Genomic DNA, 25,909 nt, shown 5'->3' on the forward strand with positions numbered 1-25,909 from the left:
TGCCTCTGAAAATGATCTGTCAGTTATTCTAGGCCTTAGCCAAAGCTGGTTGCTTCAACCTTGAAAATGGAACTTTGAGCAATTGTCCAGGTAGTTGGTTGTCTGTCATTTTTTGCATATTTGGAAGTTGCTTGATTTTACTTCCTGTTTACTCAAGTAATATTATTTTCCTTCTCAGGTCTTTAATGGGGTTAAAGATGAGACAGCTGTAGTTACCTTCCTCTCATGACTTAGTCAAGCCATTTCTAACATAAGACTTAAACTCCTTAGGATAAGATAACTATTAAAACATTCAGCATATATTTCTTGCTTATTGTTGTTTATGCTGGTTGTAATTCTAACTTTTAAACCTGATATTTGTTCTTATTGTATATAGTTTTGTATTGTAAAACTCTTATTTAGACAAAAAGGGGGAGATGCTATGGGAACTCCTTCAGCCAATGGCCTCTGAGAAGCTGTCCCACTTTGGGTGTGGTCTTGGGTATTATGTAAGCAGACCTAGGGGTGTGGTCAAGCCCCTTGGCTGCTAAATTCGGTTCTGTTCTCCACTACCCTTGAGTCTACCTAAATAAAGAACCCTTTATTATACTCCATTCTGAGTTAGTGTGGGACTATTTTATCATAACCGACAACAAATTTTTAGTAGATTGTTATTTCCATTACATCATGAGTCTCTTTAAACAACTGCATCTTGCTATCTGACGTAGATACCTCCTATAAATGGTGTCAGGTGAATGTCTGAATAGATAAATCTTTTAGCAACAAAGAAAATACATATTTTGGAGGGTAAATTATAAAAAGGGATGTTTGAGGACTGATCAGGAAGCACCAATCTGTTTGGACCTAACTGCTTGGGAAGCAACTGCTAACAGAACAAAATATAGCTCTTGCCCTTCCATAATGAAAATCAGCAACTGGTATTTGTGGTAATAACAGGTTATTAGTGCCATTAGCATCCTCTTCATGCAATGAGCTTGTTAACGCTCTCTAAAATTACAAAACAAAATGCTAAGGAAAAGGACAACCCCGATCTATTTTCTCATGTTCCAACCCTCCACTATACACAAAAGGAGCTCAAGCGTTATCCTTTAAAACAACAACATAAAACAAAAGGCCTGGATTCAGCTGAATAACACACATAAACAGCCATTTCTCAAAGGTCTTAATGAAAATAAAGCACAGTGTTTGGGTTTTGTTGTTATCATTTGGTTTTGCTGTGGGCTTTTCCCCCCCAATAAGAGGACTCTAGGTGAAAACAATAAATAATTTCTCAACTGAAAAAAAAAGGCAACTCAATATGTGAAGAGATCTTGTGAAAAGAGATTTCACAATGTTTGTTGTTTCTAAATACAACTGAAGCAAACAAACCAGGAAATAAGAACACCAGTGGGTTTCACTCTACAATAACAAAGCCTGAAAAGATCTTAGGAGGAACCAAGAGACAGAAAGATTTAAAGCCCTATTGACAAACTGACAAAGCATACTGAAAACAAGGTTTGCCAAATGCTCTTAGGAGCATGTTTAAGAAGAGAACTTCTTCAATTGCTCATCATCATCACCAAGTGTGAGTTTGTCCACTCGGTGGCTGTCACCAGCTGGACAGAGCAGCCTTTGGTGACAGTGAGCCTCCTGCAGTATTCCTGGAAATGGCTCTCCCCACAGGGGAAGAAAGAGATGTCACTCTGGGAGAATGCTTCCCAAAAGGGCAGCAAAGGTTCTGGTTCCTGGGTCCTGCAACTCTAGAGCAGGACTGTTCCGTTTGTTTTGCTAGGTTTGGTCTGGCTCAGTGTTTATTCTGGAGGTTGATTGAACCCAAGGGCTGGTGCGTGGTAGGGTGCTCCCTCCCTCCTTGCTGCACATGCAGTGAGGGCAGCTTCTATACCACCATCACACACACACACCCCACCCCTGCCACCACCCAGTAATGGCAGTGTCTGACACAGAATCAGATCCTTTGGTTAAAAGCTCAGATTTCCAACACTCAAGTTCTTCATCTGTACAGCAATGGAGTCGGTTCTCCTCCCATGAGGCCGCTGTGAGAATCACAGGGGGAATAAAATGTGGCTGGGTCCACAAGTGCTCAATAAACATCAGGCTGCTCCCTTTCCAGCCTCCCTAGCCCTCTAATCCTCTCCCTGTATCCTCATTCCTCCTGTTTTTCTGACTCCTCATATATATTCAGTGAATCTGTTACTCTTTTATTTATTCCAGAGTTCCAGAAGAAGGCCTGAAATCCTCATTTGTCAGGAGCTGGAACAACTGTGCTGTGGAAGCCCACCAGTCCCCTCCGCTGTGCAGATGACGACTCCTGAGTTTGCTGGCACATAGTGGACATCCACGGATTCTGGGCAAATTAATGCTTCCATCAGTAGGCGACTCAAACAGTACAAATGTTTCAGATGTTATTTCACAAATCACAGACTTCAAAATAATTTATATTTAAATATGGTTTTACTTAAAAAATCATTTCAAATTCTCTTCTGCTCTAAGTAAAATTGTTATAATTTAGTGACACCATGTGGCTACGTTTTGCTTTGCATTCTTAGAAAAAAATGCTCCTCTCTCTGCAGGTTGTTCTATGCTAGTTCAAGTACAATATCAAAGTTATAGGTAGAGGAACAATTCAAACTCAGTGTTTGCTGAAACAGCTACTTCTTTAAAGTGGAACCCTTCCCACTTCTTTTCCATGATAAATAGAGCATTGAGCTTTCTGATCCCAGGAGGAGAGTAAAGGCTCAGCATAACTGACTAGTAATCTAAAGCCTCCAGGTGAACTGCTCAATTATGCCACTGTTTGGTTTTAAAAGCAAATAAATGTTATCTCTGCCCAGTTAGGGGGCTGGGGGAGGGAAATAACACAGACAAGTGCGTCCACACACTGTCAGCATGGCAAGAGAGAATGCCTCCATAAATAGAAACGCTTCTTTTCGCGTTTGTTCTCTCCCCGCTAGATCTACAGCCCTGGGTAGGTACTATAATCTAATGAGAACGAGTGGGGGGAATGCTGTAGTTGATGACAACAGGGATAAGGGTGAACTGAAATGTACAGTAGCAATAAAAGAGATTCAAGTGCCTCATGCCAACAAATGGTACGGTTTTAGTACACATCTAGTGAGGCTTCCTACAGAAGACCAACTACATGAGCAACATTCGCCAAAGAAAGTCTTGATGGCCAAAGCAAAGACCAGATAATGCCATTTCCTATAGCTGAGCTCACAACTCCACCCTGGCAACCTTACTTAAAAATGCATCTCTGCTCCCATTGATCCTTGTTACCCATAGTGCCATCTTGACAATATGTAGTTATAAATTTTATCCTTGTTATCCATAGTGCCATCTTGACAATATGTAGTTATAAATTTGTGCATATGCCTCCCCCAATTGACAAATGTGGAACCCCTGACATCCATCAGAGCTACAATCTCAGGATTAAGTACAAAATATAACACAAAGTAGGTGCCCATTTGCTGACTGAGTAAGTGGTGGCTGAACACATGAAGAGAATTTTTCCTGAGCTGGTGAGGCACAGCTAAATTCCTGTTCTGCGTGGAAACAGAGCCCCTCTAGTGCGATGTTTATCATCACTGAAGGCCTCTAATGGAACCCCTGAGACTAGAAAGACAGACTGGCAGATGTTCTGTGACACCCTTTCCTTTGTCTGTGACATACTTGGCACATTGTAATTTCTCACTCTAAGAAAAGAGGAAGGAAAACCACAGTAATTCAAACAGTCAACAGGAATCAAAGGCAATCACTGTAAAAGAGTCAAGTATATGCTACAATTCAGCGCGTGAGAACAAGGCCAGTCTCATCAGGGTGTAAGCAATCACTGTTAAGTGAACAACTCTAAGTTAACTCCCCAACCTAAACCATCCCCTCCTCTGTCTGCCTGAATGGAGTATCTGACTATAAGGAATTTTTTAAATAATAGAAAAATATGTAGCATTCTTTAGCACTGGATTGAGGAACACCTTTCTGAATAATATATAAAACTAGAAATAATTTCAAAACATTGATTTGAGCATCTCTTTTAAAAACATAAAAGTCTATTTGACAAAAGAGCATCAATTTAACACTAAAACCTAGTATCAAGTCACATAGCACACAAAAGAAAATCACACATCGCACACACAGACGCACACACACACACATGCACGCACGTCTGTAACAATGCAAAGGTCTTACAAGTGACAGAGTATGCTCTAAATATGAAGATTGCACTAAACTGCAAGTCACTTTTCTTCCTCTCCACCTAAGGATTAAAGATGGGGGCAGACAGTATTAGTCTAATCTTCTGGTCACACAGAACAAGCCCCACTTCACATACAAACAGGGGTCCAGTATGAGTCAATCACTTCCCTCCATTCGTCATCATGGTTGAAATGATCACTGTGGTCTGAAGCCTGGCACTATCTTACTGCAGCAGACACAATCCACTGCTGTGCAGGATAAGCACTGCCTCCATCACATTGCACAGGTATTGCAATGGCAGACTTCATGACTGTATCTATACACATACGTACACACACGCGTATACACATATAAGAATCAAAATATACAAAACTGCTATAAACATTCAAAAATGGGCAAATTATTAGTTATTGATACACCTGTTTGTGGCAGGCCTGGGACTGTCATGTGTGACCTGATAGTACAGGAAGTACCCAGAAGACTTGGCTACTAAGAAAAGGCACAGTTGTCTTAATAAAAGCCACCATGCCAAGGATAGGACCTTCTCTGATGATCAACAGTTCAGATTCTCAAGTGGACAAAAATAAAACTCTGCTATGTATGAGTGTCTACTTTCAACCAGCCATCACCCTCTGCGCTTGTCAACTAGCTATCAAAGCGAAGGCCACACGAGTGCTGTTCCCGTTCTTGATGTGTGTGGGTGACAGGCCGAGGAAGGCACAGATTTACCACAAAACGAATGTGTGAGATAAAGCTAGGATTGGGGTGAGCCCCATCTACACCACAGCTCGGTTCCAGGCCACAATGCTTGTTCCCTCTGGCCTGGTCTCAGAAAGAGGTGCAGGTAATTTCCCTCTCCTCAGTTTATAAAGTATCACCACTGTCACTGGAACAGATCAAAGCTGCCATCCATACAAAGCATTCAAAACCTTCGATTTGAACCTCCAAATTCAGTTTTCTAAAGAAAACAAGCTCTGGAAACGCAGAGCTATGTGCCTCCTGGGAAGTCTGTCAGCACTCCACCGTCCTAAGGAATACACGACCAAGATGAAATAAGGAGCGGGCACAGCAATGCTGAGTCACTCATCGTTACAGTCGGCACCTGACATCACGAAACCACACTACACACAGAGAAACTGCTGCATACAATGCCACAGTCTAAGGTCTGCTCTAAAGTGCAATGATTTGGAATCCAAATTCCGTGCCTATAAGAGCTTGCAATTTCACTCTTGGAGGCAAAAATAAAACAAACACAAAAGATACTAAAGAACAATTAGGTCATATACAAATACACAAATTAGCTAACAATAAAAAGCAAATCCGTACATACCAAGGAAGTATTTCTTTGCAGAGGGAAGTTCCTGCAAGCAGTTCATTTAGAGCATTGTTTAAGCAGTCAATAAGTGATTAGGAAGGAAAACCAATGCATCCTTGGATGTTAGTAAAACCTAATTCTTAGATTCATTTTAAAATACTGTTAGAACAAAAACCTAATCCAAGAAACAGAATTTATGAAGAAACGTAATAGATGAGTTAAAATGGTTATTTCTTACTAATTATGGGCCCTGAGATTCCTCCCTTTTCTTGCTGTCACTGTCTCTACCAGCACCTTTGCTCAGATTTGGAGTTTGGCACTGATGAACTGTGGTGGTATGAATGCGAATGGCCACATAGGTACATATATTCGAACGTTTGATCCTCAGCTGATAGAACTGTTTGGGAAAAATTAGGAGGTGTGGCCTTGTTGGAGGAAGCTTTTAACTGGGGCTGGGCTTTGGGCTTTCAAAAGCCCAAGCCTCCATGCAGGAGGTGCAGGAGTGAGTGGGCGGAGGGGTGTGGATGCATGCTCTGGGAAAAGGTGAAAACCCACAGTTACTGCTCTGGAACCTGCCTGACTGCCTGCTGCAAGCTCTCACCACAGCGGCCATGGACTCAGCCTCTGAGACTGTAAGCCTCAATAAACTCTTCTCTAAGTTGATTTGTGCATGTGTTTTTCCATAGCAACTGAATGTAATTATTATGACATGTACTAAAACAAAAGCTGGCAGCATAAATAAAACAAAAAATGACCCTGGCAAAGTTAATTTCATAAAGGAGGGAAAGAAAGAGGGGAGGAGGAAAAATGGAAGTGTTCAAGGGAAAGTATACTTTGTAGACGCTAGAGAGCCTGACTGAAGGCAGCTGGAGCACGGCGACTGTCCCGGCTGGAAGCATGGTAACTTGTCCTCCGAGCCAGGTTCCCATTGTTTCAGATTACATAGCAGTCGCTATCCTCCCACTCACGTCAGCTTAGGCTGACACGCTGTTTATTTTTTAGCCTGCTTCAACTATTACAACCTGAGTTACTGCAGACTGCATCTCCTCCTCTTTCTCCTCTACCTCCTCCTCCTCACGGGTCACTTTCTCCAAATATCTGGTGGCAGCTCTGGGATATCGAATCTTAACTCAATTTCTGGTCCCTCTTATTTTAATCCATCCCAAACTCCTCTAAGTAAAAGAAATATTTTAGTCCCTCTTTGGGGAAATGAAATGGATTTTGTTCATTTATACACAAGAGGATCCCTGGGTAACAATAGTGTGTCCAGTAATAACAATAAAAATGTACTAGTGGTGGAAAAGTTTCATGAATTCTTGTGCTGAGTTAACCATGAGTTCACAGAGGTGACTCCTGGCCAGTAGACTAAGCCAGGGACATTCTCACCTGCTTCATGTCAGTCACGACTACAAGTCAGAGTGGATGGCATCTGACGTGGGGAGGCAGGTGAGGTGATAGTGAGAGGCCAGCTCCACATTGTCCCTGTTTTTTCCAACCATTTCTCTTCCCTACTCTTCTCCCACACCTATATATAAGCCTACTATTTTCTGCCTTTAACCTCTTGCCTTAAAGATTATCATCGGAGGGCACTGTCCAGTGGGAAGAACAAATCTATGTAATATTCAGGGAACTTCAACCACCTTTACCAACTCCCAACTTCATTAACTTACATGTTTTGCAGAAGTACAGAAAGTTTTTATCTAAAGAAGAATGTGAACTATTAGAACAATAATCTTTCAGCACTCTTTACAACAGTCCTACCTGGGGGCTGGGATAGAATCGGCTGGTACTAAGAAAAAACAAGGTGAGCATGAAGCCTATCAGCTAAGCCGGCCTTGCGCCTTTGACCAACCGCACTTAAAACACCTGCTCTGGCCAGGCAGTGGTGGCCCACGCCTTTAATCCCAGCACTTGAGGGGCAGTCGCAGGCGGATCTCTGTGAGTTCAAGGCCAACAGGACAGGCAAAGCTACACAGAGAAACCCTGTCTCAAAAACAGACGACAACAACAACAAACATCTGCTCTGGCACACCCCATCTGCCACCCTGATGCAGACAAAGGCATCCACAACACTCTTCCCGCTCTGGGCACCATCAGGGAGCCTTGAGGAAGATCTTCCCTGGATGTGAAGGAAACACCACTATCTAACCACAAGTGCCTTCTCTGTGTAGACAACAGTGAGTGCAAAGAGCACTCCATGCCCACACTTGCACAGAGAAACACAGCACAACACGCTGGACAGCTCCCAGTGCAGCCACTCACTAAGGTCCATAAACTTCCCCACAGGGTTTGGTTTTTCTGTTGGTTTTTTCTTTTGGTTTTGGTTTTTTGAGAGCAATCTCCTTCTCAAACTCGAAATGTCCTTAAATGAAGATGGAAATCGTTTATTAATGAGTACTTACCTGCAGACGCGAGCTGGGAAATACAACTTCTGCCAAGACCGACACAGGTAATGTGAGTGATCTATGACTCTGATCCAGTCAAGTTCATCCATGGACACTTCAATAAAGTAGGAATAAGACCTAGGAATTAAAGGAAAGAACAGGGCACAGTGACAACAGAAAACCAAAGTAAGATATTAAAATGTACCAAAATATGGAATAAAATAATTCTATCTGTTTCAAAATAACATTTATCAAGTTCAGGTAGCAATGAAAGCTGTATAAAACACTCTCCTTAGCATTTACTCAATGTATTGACATTTCCTCTCAGTTTGTCTTTCTGCCTTAATCAAATGATGAACTACTTAAGAACAAAATGAAACGGAAGACTGTTTTTCCTCACATTGCCCAGATGCCTTGGTCATGCCCTATTAGCAGATTAATAAAGCCAAGAGGGAGGAAAGGAGAGACAGAGGAAACAGGAGCAGAATTGGGGAGGTTAGACAGAGAAGGGACAATGAACAGAAGCAGGCAAGAGCCCTTTCTTTCCTCCTTCCACGGCCCCTGGTCTAGGTGTTCTGCCCTCCCTTCTTGGCAGGGAAAGTTAAGTGGAAGGGTGGAATAGTTCTCCACAGAAGGCAGCTTATCTCCAGCCACCTCTCAGTCTCCTACCATACCACACTTAAAAACAGCCTGCTGGAAAATAAATGACATGGAGGAAAGATAATGCTTGTTTCTTTGGGATGCAACTTAAAACTTGCCAGCTAATAACCTGGCTGTAATGAAAACAGCCCATCATCCTCCCCTAGGCAGCTGCCTGGGACCGTTACATGCTGGTCCCATACTGAAAACATCTGTACTTCCTTGCCATGAGCCAAATTTAAATTTGAGGTGCAGTTATTACTTGTACTGTAATATCAACAGGAACAATCTCGGAAGATTTAGGTGAGCATAAATGTCAGCCTGCAACCCACAGCTGTGGCCAGAAAAGGTCAGCTTATTTTGTGTCATCCCCTCACTTTCTGCTGTCCCCTCAACTCCCATTCATTTTATCGCTCAGCCTCAAACTGGCTATAACCTTTTATTGAACCTCTCTGGGTTATCAGTAATGTGGGATATAATTTTACAACACATCAGAATCTTTTTGGCTTAAGATTTTGAATTTTTCACCTTTACTTCAAATGTTAACAATGCTGTGAGAAAAGAACAGGTAAAGCTAAGTCCTCTGTGAATGGAATACAGATACTAAAACAAAGTGGCCGATAAATATTTAACATCATGGGAACAATGAGCTGTGCTTTCAGGTTCAAGCACACTAGCCTTTTCCTTTATTATTTTTATACCAATTTCATTATTAATTAAATGAATGAAATACGTAAAGCCTTTAGAAAGCCTACCATATACAAGTAATGGAAGTGCAATATAAATATTATTACACTGTTATTATTAACCAGGGATTATTGGAAATGAGAAACATGAATTAATTCTAACCACTTCGTCAGTCATGCACCAAATATCCACACCAAGACACATGTGAGGAAATGCACTCTTTTTTTTAAAGGATTTATTTTACAGCACACATTACATGTGGTTGTGAGTCCCCAACGTGAGTGCTGGAATCAAACTCTTACCCTCTCCACAAGAGCAGTACATGGATCTGAACTACTGAGCCATCTCCCCAGTATATTCTTAATAAAAACAAAACAGCTATCACCTAGGGATCTCAAAAACAACACTACACATACAAATGCTGACTAAATCACCTTAAAAAGATTCCCTCAAATGGTCAAAAATTCAAAGTGCTACCAGGACACACTCTCTTCCTTCCATGTGAGCCCTGTCACTACTCCCACTGAACTGACAGGCCCAGACCCAAAAGGCACAGCAGGTTCCATAGGCCTTAGGCTAAAAGTACTACTAGAGACCACGTAGTTCTGCTCATCACTGCCCTGGTGCTTCTGACACCAGGAATGCACAGGCACAAGCAGACCAGAGTTCGACAGAGGTGCTGGAAGGAAAGCACTCTTGGAGCTGCTAAGACACTGGGCACACGCAGTGGCCTGAAGATCACTCCACTTCTTTCTCAATTTGACTTCATTCCTAGGATGCTTAGCTATGCACTGAAAGACAATTTCTTCAGTCATAAAATGATATGTATTTTAAAGTTTTCATAATATCCAGTATTAAGGGATCAAATAAATAATGTTTACTTATATGGAAGGATGCCAGATAATATTTCAAAACTAATAGAATGTTTTAAATGTAGTAACTGAAACACACTGGGCTTTAATTTCATGTTTCAGTTACTACATTTCAAAGACACAGTGGGGCACACACATCTGTAATACAAGAATTTGGGAAACTGTGGCAAAAAAAAAATCCAAGTTTGAGATCAGGCTAGGCAAATTATTAAGACTCTGCCTCTTAAGGAAGAAAAATAAAAAGTAGAGGTAAGTTTTCCATATAGCTAGTCTATATTTTGTGAAGCTACATGAAGACTCTGTAATGTGCATATGTGTATGAAACAGACAGGGAGAAAACAAACACAGATAAATACGAATTTTAGTAACAGGTAGTGGTGAGATTACAGCAGTTTTTACTTTCTTCTTTGTGCTTTTCTGTATATCCCAAAATAAACACTTATTCGGTGCTTGTATATAGGGAGGACAAAAGGGGGCTAGAGAGATGGCTCAGTGGTTAAGAGCACAGGCTGCTCTTCAGAGGACCCAGGTTTGATTTCCAGCACATACATGGTGACTCACAACAGTCTGAAACTCCAGCCCCAGAGTATCCAGCACCTTATTATGGCCTCCGGGAGGCCAGATACTCATGATGCACATACATACATGCAAGCAAAACACTCATAATACACAAAATAAAATACCAAAAACTTTAAATTTTAAAAAGGACATTTTAAAGAAATCTAACTTTTAATTCTTTCTCTACAACTAACCAAGAGAAATAGCAGAATGATCACAAATAGGTAATTTAAACTTATAAAACCAAAGCAGATTGTCACTGAGTATCTAACAGTCTAACAAGTTGTTTTGGCTGTGGTGTTTCATCATAGCAATGGTAACCCTAAGACAGAGACACTGTCTTTCTCAATAACTGCCCCCTTTGCCAGTAAATAAAAAAGCAGTAAGGGAGAGGAACCAAAGCAGATGACCAAAAAGTTAGGTCCTCTTCAACAAATGCAACATCAGTGTCTCAGGGACAGAAGGCCTCACCGGCTGTCACGGTCCCACAGGAGGAGGCGTATGTGGTTGATAATGGACGGCTGGCCGAGCTTGATCTCAATGCCAGAGCGGCAGTCATCATCGATGGGATGCCTGGAAAATCCATGATCCAAGTCATAATTTTGAGTGTCACCATCCAACAAGGCTGACTTCAGCTCTCCTTTCACAACCTGGGCTCCGTACTTCATAGTTGCGATGTTTTCTTCTGGTACTACAGTTAGAAACAGAGCGAGTGAAGGGGTGACTTTCATGACTCTGTACTAGTGAAGGGAAAGTGAACATCTAAGCATTCTAGTTAACTCTAGTATCTGCATTTGATTTTAAGTTGCATAGGCATGAAGATGGAAATGAAGAATATAGTATGTCCACCAAAATTAAAATAGCTCAGCATTCAAACTGAATGTCACTACCACATCTATAGTGAGCCAGACACTAGATATTAAGGGAACGTCACTACTAGAATCACAAGTAGCAGGACAAGCAATCCTCTCTGTTCATCCCGTTAGCAGCTTTAATCTAATGTCTGCTGATCAGAAACAGCACATCAGATGATCTGCACCTGCCATCTGGACCCAGGACAGGTGTCCAGCCAACAGGCCAAACGAGAGAAGAAGCTCCAGTGCTGCTCACTGTGAGCCACATACAGACAAGACGCAGCAGTTTTCCATGCGGAGAAAGGAAGAGCCTACCTTAAAAGAAAATAAACATCACTTGATTTTTGTTGTTGCTGCTGTTTTAATTTATTTAATTTTCTTTTACGTGCATTGGTGTGAGGGTGTTAGATACCCTGGAACAGGAGTTACAGATAGCTGTGAGCTGCCAGGTAAGTGCTGGGAATTAAACCCGGGTCCTCTGGAAGATCAGCCAATGCTCTTAACCACTGAGCCATATCTCCAGCCCTGTTTTTTTTTAATTGAAAATTCAGAAGCCTGTAATCAGAATCAATATTGTAGCTATCTTAAGCTCCCTCCTTTCTCCAATGAGAGATTAGTGTCTGGGACTTTAAAGTCATTTATATATATCATGCTTCACAGGTAAGGACGGTGTCTCCAGGGACTGACACCTAAACCGGCACTCTCCACGGAAAGACACAAGGATGCTTGTGCTCAGAGACTGAGTCATAATTTAAATCAAGGCTGTACCCTGAACTGGATATGTCACCTGGGAGAAATTACTCTTTCTAAATGTCAATTTCTTAAGAGGACAATGCTTGTCCCCTACATGTCCCCTGTGAAGACTGAGCAGGTGTTTGTAAAGCATACAGCGTGCTCTTTTAGAAACAGTCATCACTATATTGCACGTACATAAGAGAACTATGCAGGTTTCCCAGCAAGCACATACAGCTTGGCCATATAGTATGCAGGGAAAAGGGAGACTTATCAGGTGCACAAAGAAAAAGCAGGAGGAAGAATTCGGCACTGCAGATATGGTGGGAATTGGCTTGTGGAAGTTTACAAATAAAAACAGGTAACAGTGGCTCCAGAAGAGGACAACAAATGCAGCTAAAAGCAACTGAAGCAACTCAGGAAACAAAGCAAGTAGGGCAATGCTCAACGACTGAAGTGGCACCTTCACAACCTCCCACGGCCGATTCTGATCACTCTCCATACTCCTCCCAGACACCGCTGCATGCACTTACAAATATTAGCTCTTTGATTTAGTCCTCATATTGCTCCCAGAGCATAGTACAGCACTGTGGCCAGCACAGTTAAGTCGTAGAAGCAAGAAAAGCTCAATGGACCTGTTGTTCAGCAGAGCTGGTGTCAAACCCAGGCATCCAGGGAGTCCCACTACTAGTTTAAGGCTCTGAGCCTCCTTCATAGGCAAATTCTGATGGGACTGTTAAGACAGCACAAGTTAAGACTGAGACACAGAGGGACTTGTGTCAAGCCTTCAAGCTTAGAAACTAAAACCATCTGAAGAGAGCTTCCTTCAGTACTAAAAATCTATCACACTCTAAATAATACAGCCGGTCCAAGAGTTTCTAATGATTACAGCTGAAATCTAAAATAGAAATAGTCTTCTTTTGAAGTCTATTTCAAGAGTACTTGAGCATTTTCTAGCCATTCTCAACATACTCATTCCCGGAGAGCATCTTTGGCTCCAACTGAAGACCATTTACACAAGTGGAAATCCCCTTGTGACAAGTAGGTGTACACTGCTAGATAAAAATACAGCTCCAATGTAATCTTTCTCTTCAAAATCTACAGTTAAATGATAAATTTAAAAGGAAAAGTCATCCTGGAAAATTTTATACTACAAAAGTATTCAAAGCATGAGTATTCTTAGTACCTGTATCTCTCTATCCATGAACAAAAAAACCTTTCAGGAAATGGAAGGCAGTAGCAGGAAATGAGCAAGATCATAAATAGCAATCAAAATGTTCTTTACGTTTATGATTTATAATATGTTTTATAGCCATTAAGAAAAATGAGCTTTAAAGTCCTATAGCTAGGTAAAAACAAACCAATTATTAGAAAGGGGGAAAAGGGGATAGTTGGGTTATTTCAAGCTCCCTCCTCTCTCCAACTGAGATTAGTGTCTAGGACTATGAAGTCATCTATAGATCAAATTTCACAGGTAAGGAAGGGGTCACCAGGTACTGATACCTAAAAGCCAACACTCCAAAGATAGACAAGAGGTTGCATGAACATGCTCAGAGATTGAGTCATAATTTAAAGCAAGCTACACGGTGAGAAAAGCTGAGGCACTGGGCTAACAACCCTGTGTTATTCTCTTATGTTTATAATCATCCTAGGGACATAGCACTTGAGACAGGCACTTATACCAATGAATTATTTGGATACAAAATAGCTCTCTGCCCACTAGAATCTCTTTACCCACTTTTGTCACCTAAGTCATCTCCTACACTTCCTGAAATGTATGGGGCCCCTGCCTCCCTCCCTCGATACTTGCTAACAGCTGTGTCATTACAAATGACTTTCCCAAAGTTCCTGTCTTGCTTTAACTTTCCCCATTAACCTACTATTTCCAGACCTTGTTTCCACACTTCTCAATTCTGATACAAACACACAAGTGGAAACAAAGAAGAAATCAACTAGGAGAAATTACAGAAGAGCATCTACTTCCTACTGTTTGATCCCAGACTAGGCAATTAGTTTACCTGGCAACTTTAGCAAGTTACCAAGCAATAGCATGCAGCTAAATGGGACCACCATCCAATTTATTTAAAGAAACGGGTTTCAAAGCTGCCTCTCCTGTGCGAATCACAGTACTGGACTCAGCCCCAGATGTTCAGCATCTGGCAGAACAAGAGACCTACACTGACACTGAACACCTCCACAGATGAATGCACCCCACAGATGACACAGCAGTGAAAGAGCCAAGAGTTGAAAGTTCATGTTACAATTGTTTTTATGTGATGGGGGAGAAAGACTTAAATTCTAGTTTAGAAACAAAGGATTCATTCAGTCTTATGTATTTAAAAAATCTTGATTCAGACACTGTGACAGGTGCTAGAAGACCACAGGCAAAAAAGGACACAACTAGATCATTAAAGAACTCAATCTAATGAGTGCATCTAGACAAATAAAAACCAACAATTCTATCACAGTTGCAAAGATCCATAGAGCAGTAACTCACACAGGCATGCACACACACCCCGACAATGTACCTCAGCAGTCTTAGGAACATATTGACTTTTACTCAATAAAGATATCCTGAGGCTCTATGCTATATGCATGCAGAAATAAGAAGTTACTGTTCTCTTTCCAATAGTCTAAAACATGAGATAAACAAAGCAAAGTACAACTCAGCCTCATCAGATAAAGCACTGACTTTCAAAGCAGCATCTATAGAATTAAGATAAAACTAAATGTTAAGAGAATGGAAAGGAGGCTGTTCAAATATCCTAAGATTTCATTAAAAAGGACATTTCCTTTCCCTAGCTGCATAGATGAATGCTTATTATATATGCACAAAACTATGTAAACTACCTTCTAAAGAGACCAGCCCTCATCACTGAGTAAAAACATCTTCTGGATCGCCCCCTTTAAAATGGGGTGGCGTGTGCAATTTAGTAAAGTATCTAAGTAGGCATTGAGGAGAGACTCTTCTAGAAGCCCCGGTCTATGAACTTGTAAGAGAGGCCCTCTGCATTCCTGATTAGCCTCTAAACACGAACACATGCCAGGTAATAATATCAACAGTCATACAATCCCCCAGCAGCTCCAAAATCAGCAGAGCAAGCTCTTCCAATACCAGCAGAGCGAGCTTCCAAACCATCAGCCGAAGAATGGTTCTGAGCTGTTCGGCTTTGTTTTCCAACAACAACAACAAAAAAAATGTGTTAAAATAATTATCCGAATGTTTGGATAGTTCTTAGAAAATAATCTCTTTACGAATCTGCTAGGAATGTATTGTGTTTCCACAGTATTTTTAATATTGGTTTTACTATCTAAATACTATAAAAGTCAGAAAATATCCTGCTATTTAACTCAATGATTTTATGATTGCCAAACACTTTTATAATCTATTCCTTAAGCTCTGCCTGAATGTCTCCAAAATGAAAATTTTACCCTGATGAGCAATAGTCACAGAAAACACATCATTCCAGAACTGAGTGCCTTAGTATTTCCTCCCCAAGGAATCTCCCAGAGAACTAGAATCCAGTGTGAAGGCGTAAGTCACAAACAATGCCACACCGGTTTGGAATTATGATTAATAGGGTGGTATTTATTTAAAGGGGAAAAAACTTACAGATCACTGTCAGCCCTCTGCGTAACCAGGAAGGAAGTCAAGTCACCGGCGGAGCAGGAAGTGAAGAGAGAGAGGAGAGGGAAGTGGCCGCTTTTTTAAAGGGAGAGAGACCACGCCCCAAGGGGCTGGTATCTCAGCGGCGATAGGCTGGAGGAGTGGGAGGACCTCCCGTAACACCTCCCCCTTTTGTTTAAATAAGAGAGTTCTAAACCTACTATGAAATTATATACAATAAGTACAAATATCCTATTCTAACTAGCTTAGGTCTTGTATAATAAATAAATTGGCCAAGTCATGAGAGAAAAGTAACTACATCTATATAGTCTTCAACCCCATCGAAGATCTGAGAAGGGAAATAATGTTACCTGGTTAATTAGGAAGTTCAGTAAAACAACTTCCAAAACATGCAACAAATCACAGAGACAACTAGCTACCTAGGCAATCACCCAAAGTCACATTAGCAGTGTTGAAGCAACCAACTTTGGCTAAGGCCTAACATAACTGACACACCATTTTCAAAGGCAAGCAACTTTTCAAAACTATCTTACCCTGTCTTGGCAGGATAAGACAGCCCTGTTTTATCCATTGATGCATGCTCTGTATCTTTGTCAGTGGTTGAGGTATGGGCATTTCTTTGCCCCAAGGCCAGTTCTGCCAAAAGGAAAGGCTCCAGGTGGAGTGTCTTTGGTGCTCAACATTCTCTCGGGAATAGAGTGGTGTTGCCAGGAGCAATTGTGTCTCACTACCACAAAACTCTGAGTTAGATTAAAGGCCATTTTCTACAGCTCTTTGAAGAAGTTGAAGACTATCTATACTGAGTATAATCTCTATATATCTAAAGAACCTGATTAGTCTAATTATAAATGACAAACTTAGATGACTATTAGTCTATATAATTCTCAATATCTATCTAACTTAAAGATTAAGACAATAAACAACTGTGAAACAAATGAGGACAATGACCTCCAAATATAAACAATGTACAAATATACATTGCAGTAGGTAAATATATATCAATACACAAACATTATATAAGTATCTTAATCAGAGGTAGAAATGTACACAGCAATATGGTAAATATATACAATACTATATATGTCAATACATAAAAATGTTTTAAACAAGGTAGAAACATGCATGCATACAATAGTCAATATAATTTAACTTTGTATCAATATACAAGAATCTATACCAATATATTTGTCTAAAAACAGTAACTCACAATTACAAATCTATTATCCCATCATCCCTCTTTTTTTTTTTTTTTTTTTTTTTTTTTTTTTTTTCCAAAATGATCCCTGAGCTTATAAAATTCCTCCCCCAACCCTCAATCGTATACTAATTATAATCAACCCCTAAATGATGTCCCTAAACCCAAGGGCAAACTTTACTGGGAGAGGGGACGTCGTCCTCTAGAATTACTTCCAGCTGTCATGGGGGCGACGTTCTTTCTGGGGGATCCTGTGAAAGTAAAATGATGGTTAAATTTCAAGATCAAGTCTTTTAATATTGCCAATAGTCTCTGAGTATTTTGTGCAGGTCTGGCCAAAATGTTGTATAAGATGTGCACCATTTCAGCTAACCAAGTTGGAACTGTCTTGTGCAGCTGGTACCCAAAGCAGGTCTTGTTGTAGCGCTATCAGTATCATGACGTCATATCAACCAGGTGGAGTTGTTGTTATGGGGCCCCATCTTCTTCCTGGAAACTTCAAATGTCACTTCAGGAAAAACTCATTGTTCATTATGAAAAACTTAAGCATTAATCATATAGACATATATATATATTCAATGAAAGACATGATAGATATATTCAATGAAAAGTATGATAGATATGAAGAAAAGCAAAGATGTTTTCTAAACTCATATTTCTTTCTGTCCCACATCATGGCTCTTGACATGAGACAGAAACTCCAGAAACTCTGGGTTTTTCTCTTACTAACAGGCTTGGAATTGGAGAGGGACTGAGCCAGAGTCCAACTTCAATACCAGCTTTATAAATTTAGAAATATGGTTTAATATTACTTACACAGCCCATTCAGTTTTCTTGATATTTCCTATCGGGCAGGTATTTTTCCATCTGTCAGTATCCAAACATCCAGGGTCCCTTGAATTTCTCAAAGATGAGTGTTTTCCTGTGGAGATAAGAACAGAACCCTGCCCCCATTCTATATGTTTTTCTTACCACCTGTATGAATATAATCATTGTGGATGAGTTGTCATTTCTCCTTTCCAAGAGGTTTCTCTTCTTCAAATCGAAACTTTATTAATTTTGATGGTATCCACAATTTTTCTTCTCCTGTGGAAACAAGAGCAAAACCCCTTCCCCAACGTAGCACATCTCCTGGCTTCCACTGAGAGGTCCGCACATCTTTGAAATAAATCGGTTGCTTTAGTTCAGCAGACTTTTCCATTATCCAATGTCTCTCTGCTGCTGTCATTCCTTTCTCATTAGCGTTAAGAAAATTCAAGGTTAATAAAGCATTATGTAATCTATTTCTGGGGGTATTTTCGGTCCCTTTCTGTTTGTTCAGCATATCCTTTATAGTACGATTTGATCTTTCTATAACTGCCTGACCTGTAGGATTATTTGGTATACCTGTAATGTGTTTTATATTATAATAATCAAAAAAGCGTTTCATTTTCTTAGATACATATGCTGGACCATTATCTGTCTTTATTTGCGCAGGTATACCCATGATGGCCATAACTTCCAATAAATGTGTGATTACTGAATCAGCCTTTTCTGAGCTCAGGGCAGTAGCCCATTGAAAACCTGAATACGTGTCTATGGTGTGGTGTACATATTTTAATTTACCAAATTCTATAAAGTGGAACACATCCATCTGCCAGATTTCATTTCTCTTAGTGCCCTTTGGGTTACTCCCTGCAGGCAACGGTGTTTGATTATAGAAAGAACAAGTAGGACATCTCTTTATAATGTCCTTAGCTTGTTGCCAAGTAATGGAAAATTCTTTCTTTAGGCCTTTACTATTGACATGATGCTTCTTATGAAATTCTGAGGCCTGCAACACACTTCCAATCAATAATTGATCAATCTCAGCGTTGCCTTGGGCTAGAGGACCAGGCAGACCTGTATGGGACCGGATGTGTGTTATGTACATCGGACAAAGCCTGTTCCTGATTATGTCTTGTACCTGGATAAACAATGAAGTCAACTCTGTGTCATCTGGTATAAATTCAGCGGTTTCAATATGCAAGATAACTCTTTCTGCATATTGTGAATCTGTAACTATATTAAGAGGTTCTTTAAAATCCCTTAGCACCATAAGAATGGCATATAATTCTGCCTTCTGGACAGAATTATAAGGGCTTTGTTCCACCTTACTCAATTCATCTGACTTGTAACCTGCTTTCCCTGAGTTATTTGCATCAGTATAGAACGTACGGGCTCCAGTTATTGGAGCATCACGTACAATTCTAGGAAGAATCCAAGAAGTTCTTTTTATGAGGTTAAGTCTACCACTTTTGGGATAGTTGCTATTAATTTCTCCCAAAAAATTAGCACAAGCTCTTTGCCACGGTTCATTGTCTTCCCATAACTTTTTTATTTCTTCAGTAGTAAAAGGCACTATAATTTCTGCTGGGTCTATACCTGCTAGTTGACGAAGTCTCAGCTTACCTTTTATAATTAATTCAGAGACTTTTTCCACATAAGTTTTTAATTTTTTACTTGGTTTATTAGGTATAAATATCCACTCCAAAATAATATCTTCCCTCTGCATTAGAATCCCTGTAGGAGAAATTCTGGAAGGCAATATGACTAGGATGCAGCTAAGATTTGGGTTCACCCTATCCACATGTGCCTCCTGTAATTTTTCCTCAATCATTGTCAGTTCCTTTTCTGCTTCAGCTGTCAGTTCTCTTGGACTATTCAAATCTTTATCACCATCTAAGGTTTTGTTTAAATGAACTATTAGATCAGGTGTTATCCCAACAGCTGGTCGTAGACTGGAAATGTCTCCTAACAATCTTTGGAAGTCATTAAGAGTCTTTAACCGGTCTCTCCTAATTTGTGCCTTTTGCGTTTTAATTTTCTCTAACCCTATTCTGTAACCTAGGTAATTAATAGAATTTCCTCTTTGAATCTTTTCAGGGGCAATTTGTAATCCCCACCTAGGCAAGACTTTCTTTACTTCTTCAAACATCCTTTCTAAAGTATCTTTATTTGAATCAGATAACAAGATGTCATCCATGTAATGATAAATAATGGACTTGGGGAATTGTTTACGAATTATTTCCAATGGCTTACTTACAAAATATTGGCACAGTGTAGGACTATTGAGCATACCCTGTGGGAGGACAGTCCATTGATATCTCCTATTGGGCTGAGAATTATTATAAGTAGGCACTGTGAAGGCAAATTTTTCTCTATCCTTTTCTTGTAACGGTATAGTGAAAAAACAATCTTTCAAATCAATAACTATAAGAGGCCATCCTTTTGGTAACAGAGAAGGCAAAGGAATTCCAGATTGTAGTGAGCCCATAGGTTGAATTACTTTGTTGACAGCTCTTAGATCTGTCACCATTCTCCATTTACCAGATTTCTTTTTTACAACAAACACAGGAGAATTCCAAGGGCTGGTTGATTCTTCAATGTGGTGAGCATCTAGTTGCTCCTGCACCAGCTGTTCCAATGCCTGTAGTTTATCTTCAGCTAGAGGCCACTGTTTGATCCATATTGGCTTCTCAGTTAGCCATTTTAAAGGTAGGGCTGTTGGTACCTCTAAAGGTTTGGTATTTGCTGTATGTTCTTGTACAGCCTGAATGGCTAGTGACCTTTTTCCATAATACCTCATCATATACTTCCCAGAATTATGAGTTCCTGGAACTACAGGAATGTTAATCTGGGTATTCCATTGCTGTAGCAGGTCACGGCCCCATAAATTTATGGCAATATTGGCTATATATGGCCTTAGTCTTCCTATTTGCCCTTCGGGCCCTATGCATTCAACCCATCTTGTGCTTTGTTTTACACGAGATAGGGTTCCAATTCCCAGGAACTGAACATCAACCTCTTGAAGAGGCCAATTCGGATGCCAAGATTCTGGGGTAATGATACTTACATCCGCACCTGTGTCTAATAAGCCTTCAATAAAAGTGCCATTTATACAGACTCTTAGCTTTGGTCTTTGATCATTAATAGAAGTCTGCCAAAATATACGTTTACTCTGTCCAACTGGGTTTTTTGACTCATCCTCCACATGGATTTCATCATTTAGACCAGTATTACTTTTTACAGCAGAAATTGGAGCTTTTAATTTTCTTGGTGAGGCACGTTCTCCACTGTGACTGGGAATGACTGGGCCACTGTTGGCTTGGGGGCCTGCGAGAGGCCCCTCAAGGAGTTTCCCGACGGTATCGGGTTGCCTTGTTTGTCTGTTGTTGACCTGCATTCATTGGACCAATGTCGGCCTTTACCGCATCTCCTACATATACCTGAAGGCCTAGGTCTCCTATCTTTGTCATTCCCAGAGGAGATAATATTCCTAGAAATTCTGTGCCTGCAATCCCTTTTCAGATGTCCTAATTTACCACAATTAAAACACCTGGCAGTTTGATGTCTCCTCATTGCTGTGGAAATCGCTTCTCCTACCCAAGATTCATCGTTATAGCTAAACGTCTCAACATTCATCGTATGCTGAATCCATTCATCCATAGGTGCTGATCTAGACTTTAAAGGCCCAATTATCTTTTTGCATTCTATGTTTGCATTCTCAAAAGCTAGAGATTCAAGAAGTATTCGTCTAGCTTCTGGGTCTGTTACCCCTATGTCCAGAGCCTTAATTAATCTTTGCAAAAAGTCAATAAAGGGTTCTCTCTGTCCCTGCCTAATTCTGGTATATGATTCAACCCTTTTTGCTGGATCTTGTATCCTATTCCAAGCATTTAAAGCTGCTTGGTGACATAGACACAGTACTTCATCATCATAAAGAGCTTGGACCTGTGGATCAGCATATTCTCCTGCACCAAGAATTTGGTCTTGGGAAACCTCAATACCTTTTGCTCTTCCTTGCTGTTCCATATGTTTGGATTCTTCTCTAAAATAAATTCCAAACATCAAGGAAGGTCCATTATCTAAAACTGCAGACACTAACTGATGGAAATCATGGGGGGTAGCTCTAGCATTAGAAGCCCAAGTCCTTATCATTTCCTTTACGTATGCAGAGTGCAAGCCAAAATTAACAATAGCTTGCTTAATTTCTTTTAGATCATTCATTGCTATTGGCGTCCATCTAGCTTCTCTGACTCCCTTTGAGCCTTTAGAAGTTGACGCTTTGTCAGAATTAAGTATAGGGTATGCTGCTAAAACCTTTGGTAAGCCAGTTCTAATAGCTGGTGTTGGCATTGTATCCTGTCCTTGTGCCTTATTACTCTGTTCACCAGCTCCAATCATTTCTTCAATCATTTCAAGTCTTTTTATTATTGTCTCTTTTGAATCCTTAATCTCCTGACCTGCATGAGTTTCTAGTAAAGATTGTATGGTTCTTAGGAGTGCCATGATCTTCCTAAATGATAGAATATGCAAAAGAATACTAAAACCTAGTAACCAGTAAATTAAGTTATCCCCATAGTCATATAAACCTTGCATGATATAACCCATTGTATTGGTAACCAGAACAGTAAAATTCGCGTTGGAAACGGGAACTGCCATATTACCTATTATCCAGCAGGTGGCGCTGTTGCCAAGTCTCGACGAAAACACGGTCCTGTTTCAGAGTCCGCCTAGTATTTGTTAAAAACTGGAAAATGTAAGTTGCTCAACAAAGTAAATGTAATTAAATCAATTCCAGAGATGGAACCAGAAACCAGAATCCAGGGGTAGAGAAGAGCAACCTGGAAGCCGCTTATGCCTCCACGTGACAGAGTCACCCTGAGGGGTTGCAGCTTTCAGCAACCGCGTGCTCTGGTTCGCGCCACTTAAGAGCTGTGCTTGCAAGGGGGATTTAAAAACGACTCAGAAAAGAGCAAACCAGGCGGGCAGAGACTACGTGGGCCTGTGGAGTTTAAATCCACAGGCAGCGGCTGAGGAAGCAAGGGCTCCCGCCAAGCTGAACAAGCGCCCGCCAAGCCGAACTTGCGGCCGCCAAGCCGAACTTCCGGCCGCCAAGCCGAACTCGCGGCTGCGAGCCGGGAGAGGTTCTAAAACCAAACGTTGGGCGCCAAATGAAGGCGTAAGTCACAAACAATGCCACACCGGTTTGGAATTATGATTAATAGGGTGGTATTTATTTAAAGGGGAAAAAACTTACAGATCACTGTCAGCCCTCTGCGTAACCAGGAAGGAAGTCAAGTCACCGGCGGAGCAGGAAGTGAAGAGAGAGAGGAGAGGGAAGTGGCCGCTTTTTTAAAGGGAGAGAGACCACGCCCCAAGGGGCTGGTATCTCAGCGGCGATAGGCTGGAGGAGTGGGAGGACCTCCCGTAACACCAGTGCTTACACATGGGCTAACCAAGAAACCAGTAACTGTATGAAGTGCCAAATATACCTAACACCTACATCCATGATCCAACCAATCTTCACCAAACCCAGTTCTAGGGCATATCAGCCAATCATAGGAAAGAAGGAGAGGCACTTATATAAGAGGATACAAAATGAGGGTTTGGGAAGTGTAAAATCCAACATCGTTATGTCACCTTCATCCTCTTACACAGCTAAGACTGACCTTCAACTGCCCCTCTAATTGCTTCCTAGACCTCTGCGGTTAGTTCTCTACAGCTACACCATTCTGTTTCTCTACTGCCTTTTACCTCAAACCACAAACCCAATCACTAACACACTGTACATGTTATCCCTTCAAACATAATGCCTGATTCCCGTTAGACTATTCATGACTCACACGATTTACATCCAGAGTCCTCTCGACTGCCATTCGCCTTGACTCTCTGGCATTGTGAGACAGCATAACTGCCTCTCCATACAGCTGCTCTCCCCTCTGACTGGCTTCTGTGGACTTCCTGTATCTCTGCTGCCTCCCTGCCCTTCGAATTCCTTCTCCACCTGAAGCCTCCAGCCTATAAGTCTCCAAGTCTTGGAGCTTGATTCTTTTACTCCTTATTCTTACCAGATTTCAACTCTTTTGGTCTCTAGCTTTGACTGCTCCCCGAATACCATAGCATGCTTTGATCCAGCAAGCGTTCATTTGTTACACACTGGTCAGTGTGTTAAATGGTCAGGATAAAAGATCAATAAATAAGACCCACAAAAAACATTGTCTTTAAAACTCAAAGGTAAGTAAAGGAAACTGTTTACAAGAATGTGGTGAATATAACAATTCACAATGACATACAGAGATGAGGGGAAAAGAAACCACATGCCGTATTTACACAAATTATTCCAGTTAATCCTCCTAATACTGAGATAGAAAACTAAAACTTAATTTATTGCCAGATCATACGGCTAATGACTAATTCAGGACTTAAAATCAAATTTGTCTGGCTGAGGGACTCAGGAGACAGCTCAGTCTACAGAGTGTTTACCAAACCAGCAGTGAGAACCTAAATCATTTCCCAGTACCGCCATAAAAAGCTGAGTCTAACGGCACACAACTGTAAACCCCAGAACAGAAGGGTGATCCCGGGAGTCTGACGCCCAGCCAGCCAGCCTACTCAACGGGCCCGAGGCAAACAGCAGGTCTCAGAATCAAGCTGGATGACTCCCACAAGGTAATGCCTGAGGCTCACCTCTGGCCTCCACATTCTGTGCACACATATGCATGAATGTGCACCCACAAAATATGTGAGGCCAAAGAACTACTGTTCTTTTCAGTTGAAATCGAGATCTGACAACTTGGGAAGTAAAAGTAGGCTAAGGACTTCTATTTAGGGCCCACCAGCATTTCAAGAATGTCTCAAACCAGTCAAGAAAGGTATCATTCGTCTGACCAGAAATGGCAAATATCCAGAAGCCCTCAAGCTGAATAACCAAAGCCATGCTCAGCATCTCCCAGCAGAAGCACTGCCTGCCTGAGGACATGAAATGCCCTGAGCTTTAGCTGGCACCGTTTACTGTCCTAAGACAATGAGGCCTCGGGACTGCTGGTTACTTAGATTTAGAAAACCACAGTGAAGTCCTCCTATCACCAAGCTCTAACTTCCTGAAACCCTGCCTATACTCCTGTTCCTTTCCACTTCTCTGCCATCACACGCTGTGTCAGTCAAGCAGATTAAATTCCTTCCTCACTGGTTTTCTGGAATCCAGTTTAAACTCTTCCAAACCATCCAGAAGAGCCCCACTGCAGTGTGCAGGCCACTCTCAAGTAAGCTTCTCATTGTAGAGAAAGGAGATTTGAGCCAGCTTTCAAAGATCTCCATGACCTGTCTGAACTGGCACACAGCCATTAGCTCACATGGCAGCAGCACACCCTCCTGTTCTATCAAGCGCTTTTGTCCTGGCCTCTCAGATGCACAGCTCTATTATCTCACCCATCTTCCAAACGGGCGCTCAGTTAACGACAATGCCACTCCAACCAAGGAGTTTCCTGCCTTCCCCTCAACCATTCTAGGCCACCTTTTCCTGAAGTTACACCGTGTTACCTACTTCAACACTGTTGTTTTTAGTTGGTCACAGGCCTTATCTCTTCCACGATGAAAGTAGAAGGGTCAAAGGCAGAGGCTGCTTTTTGCACTTCTGCTGCATAGCTTCATAGTTTAATAGGATAGTTTAATAGGCACAGCCTACAGAGGCTAGTGACATCATCCTTCTGTGTGACTTTGGGCAAGGCACCCAATTCTCTGTGTCTCATTTTCTTCACTTGTGAAACAACCAATTAGAAATAGGCAGTGTGTCTCCTCCATGGATGTGAGAATGGAGTAGATGTAGAGCCTGGCCCTGACACACAGAGAGCATTTGGTAATCCTTAACTGCTATTATTTCATTTGCAAATCAGAATACTGTTACTATCTGCAGCCGCTGTCACCACTACTTAGAATCTCCACAGGTGGTACCTGAAGAATTAGGCACTCGTCTTACCTGCAGGAAGGAGGGAGGAGGAAAAGTCTTAATTTGACAAGCAACTTTTCAGGAAAGTGTCAACTGACATCCTGA

General features: G+C 41.2%; 1 protein-coding gene across 1 annotated transcript in view; it reads right to left on the bottom strand.

The window, feature by feature from the left end:
- Btbd9 (BTB domain containing 9) overlaps positions 1–25,909 on the bottom strand; it is a 374,573-nt gene that overhangs the window by 306,370 nt on the left and 42,294 nt on the right. The window contains exons 5-6 of the mRNA XM_075979759.1: positions 11,118–11,337; positions 7,909–8,028 (exon numbers count right to left, since the gene is read on the bottom strand). Coding sequence (XP_075835874.1) covers positions 7,909–8,028; positions 11,118–11,337 — 340 coding nt within the window. The remainder of the gene's footprint in view (positions 1–7,908; positions 8,029–11,117; positions 11,338–25,909) is intronic.

The sequence above is a fragment of the Microtus pennsylvanicus genome, chromosome 7 (assembly GCF_037038515.1).
Source record: "Microtus pennsylvanicus isolate mMicPen1 chromosome 7, mMicPen1.hap1, whole genome shotgun sequence".
NCBI lineage: Eukaryota > Metazoa > Chordata > Mammalia > Rodentia > Cricetidae > Microtus > Microtus pennsylvanicus.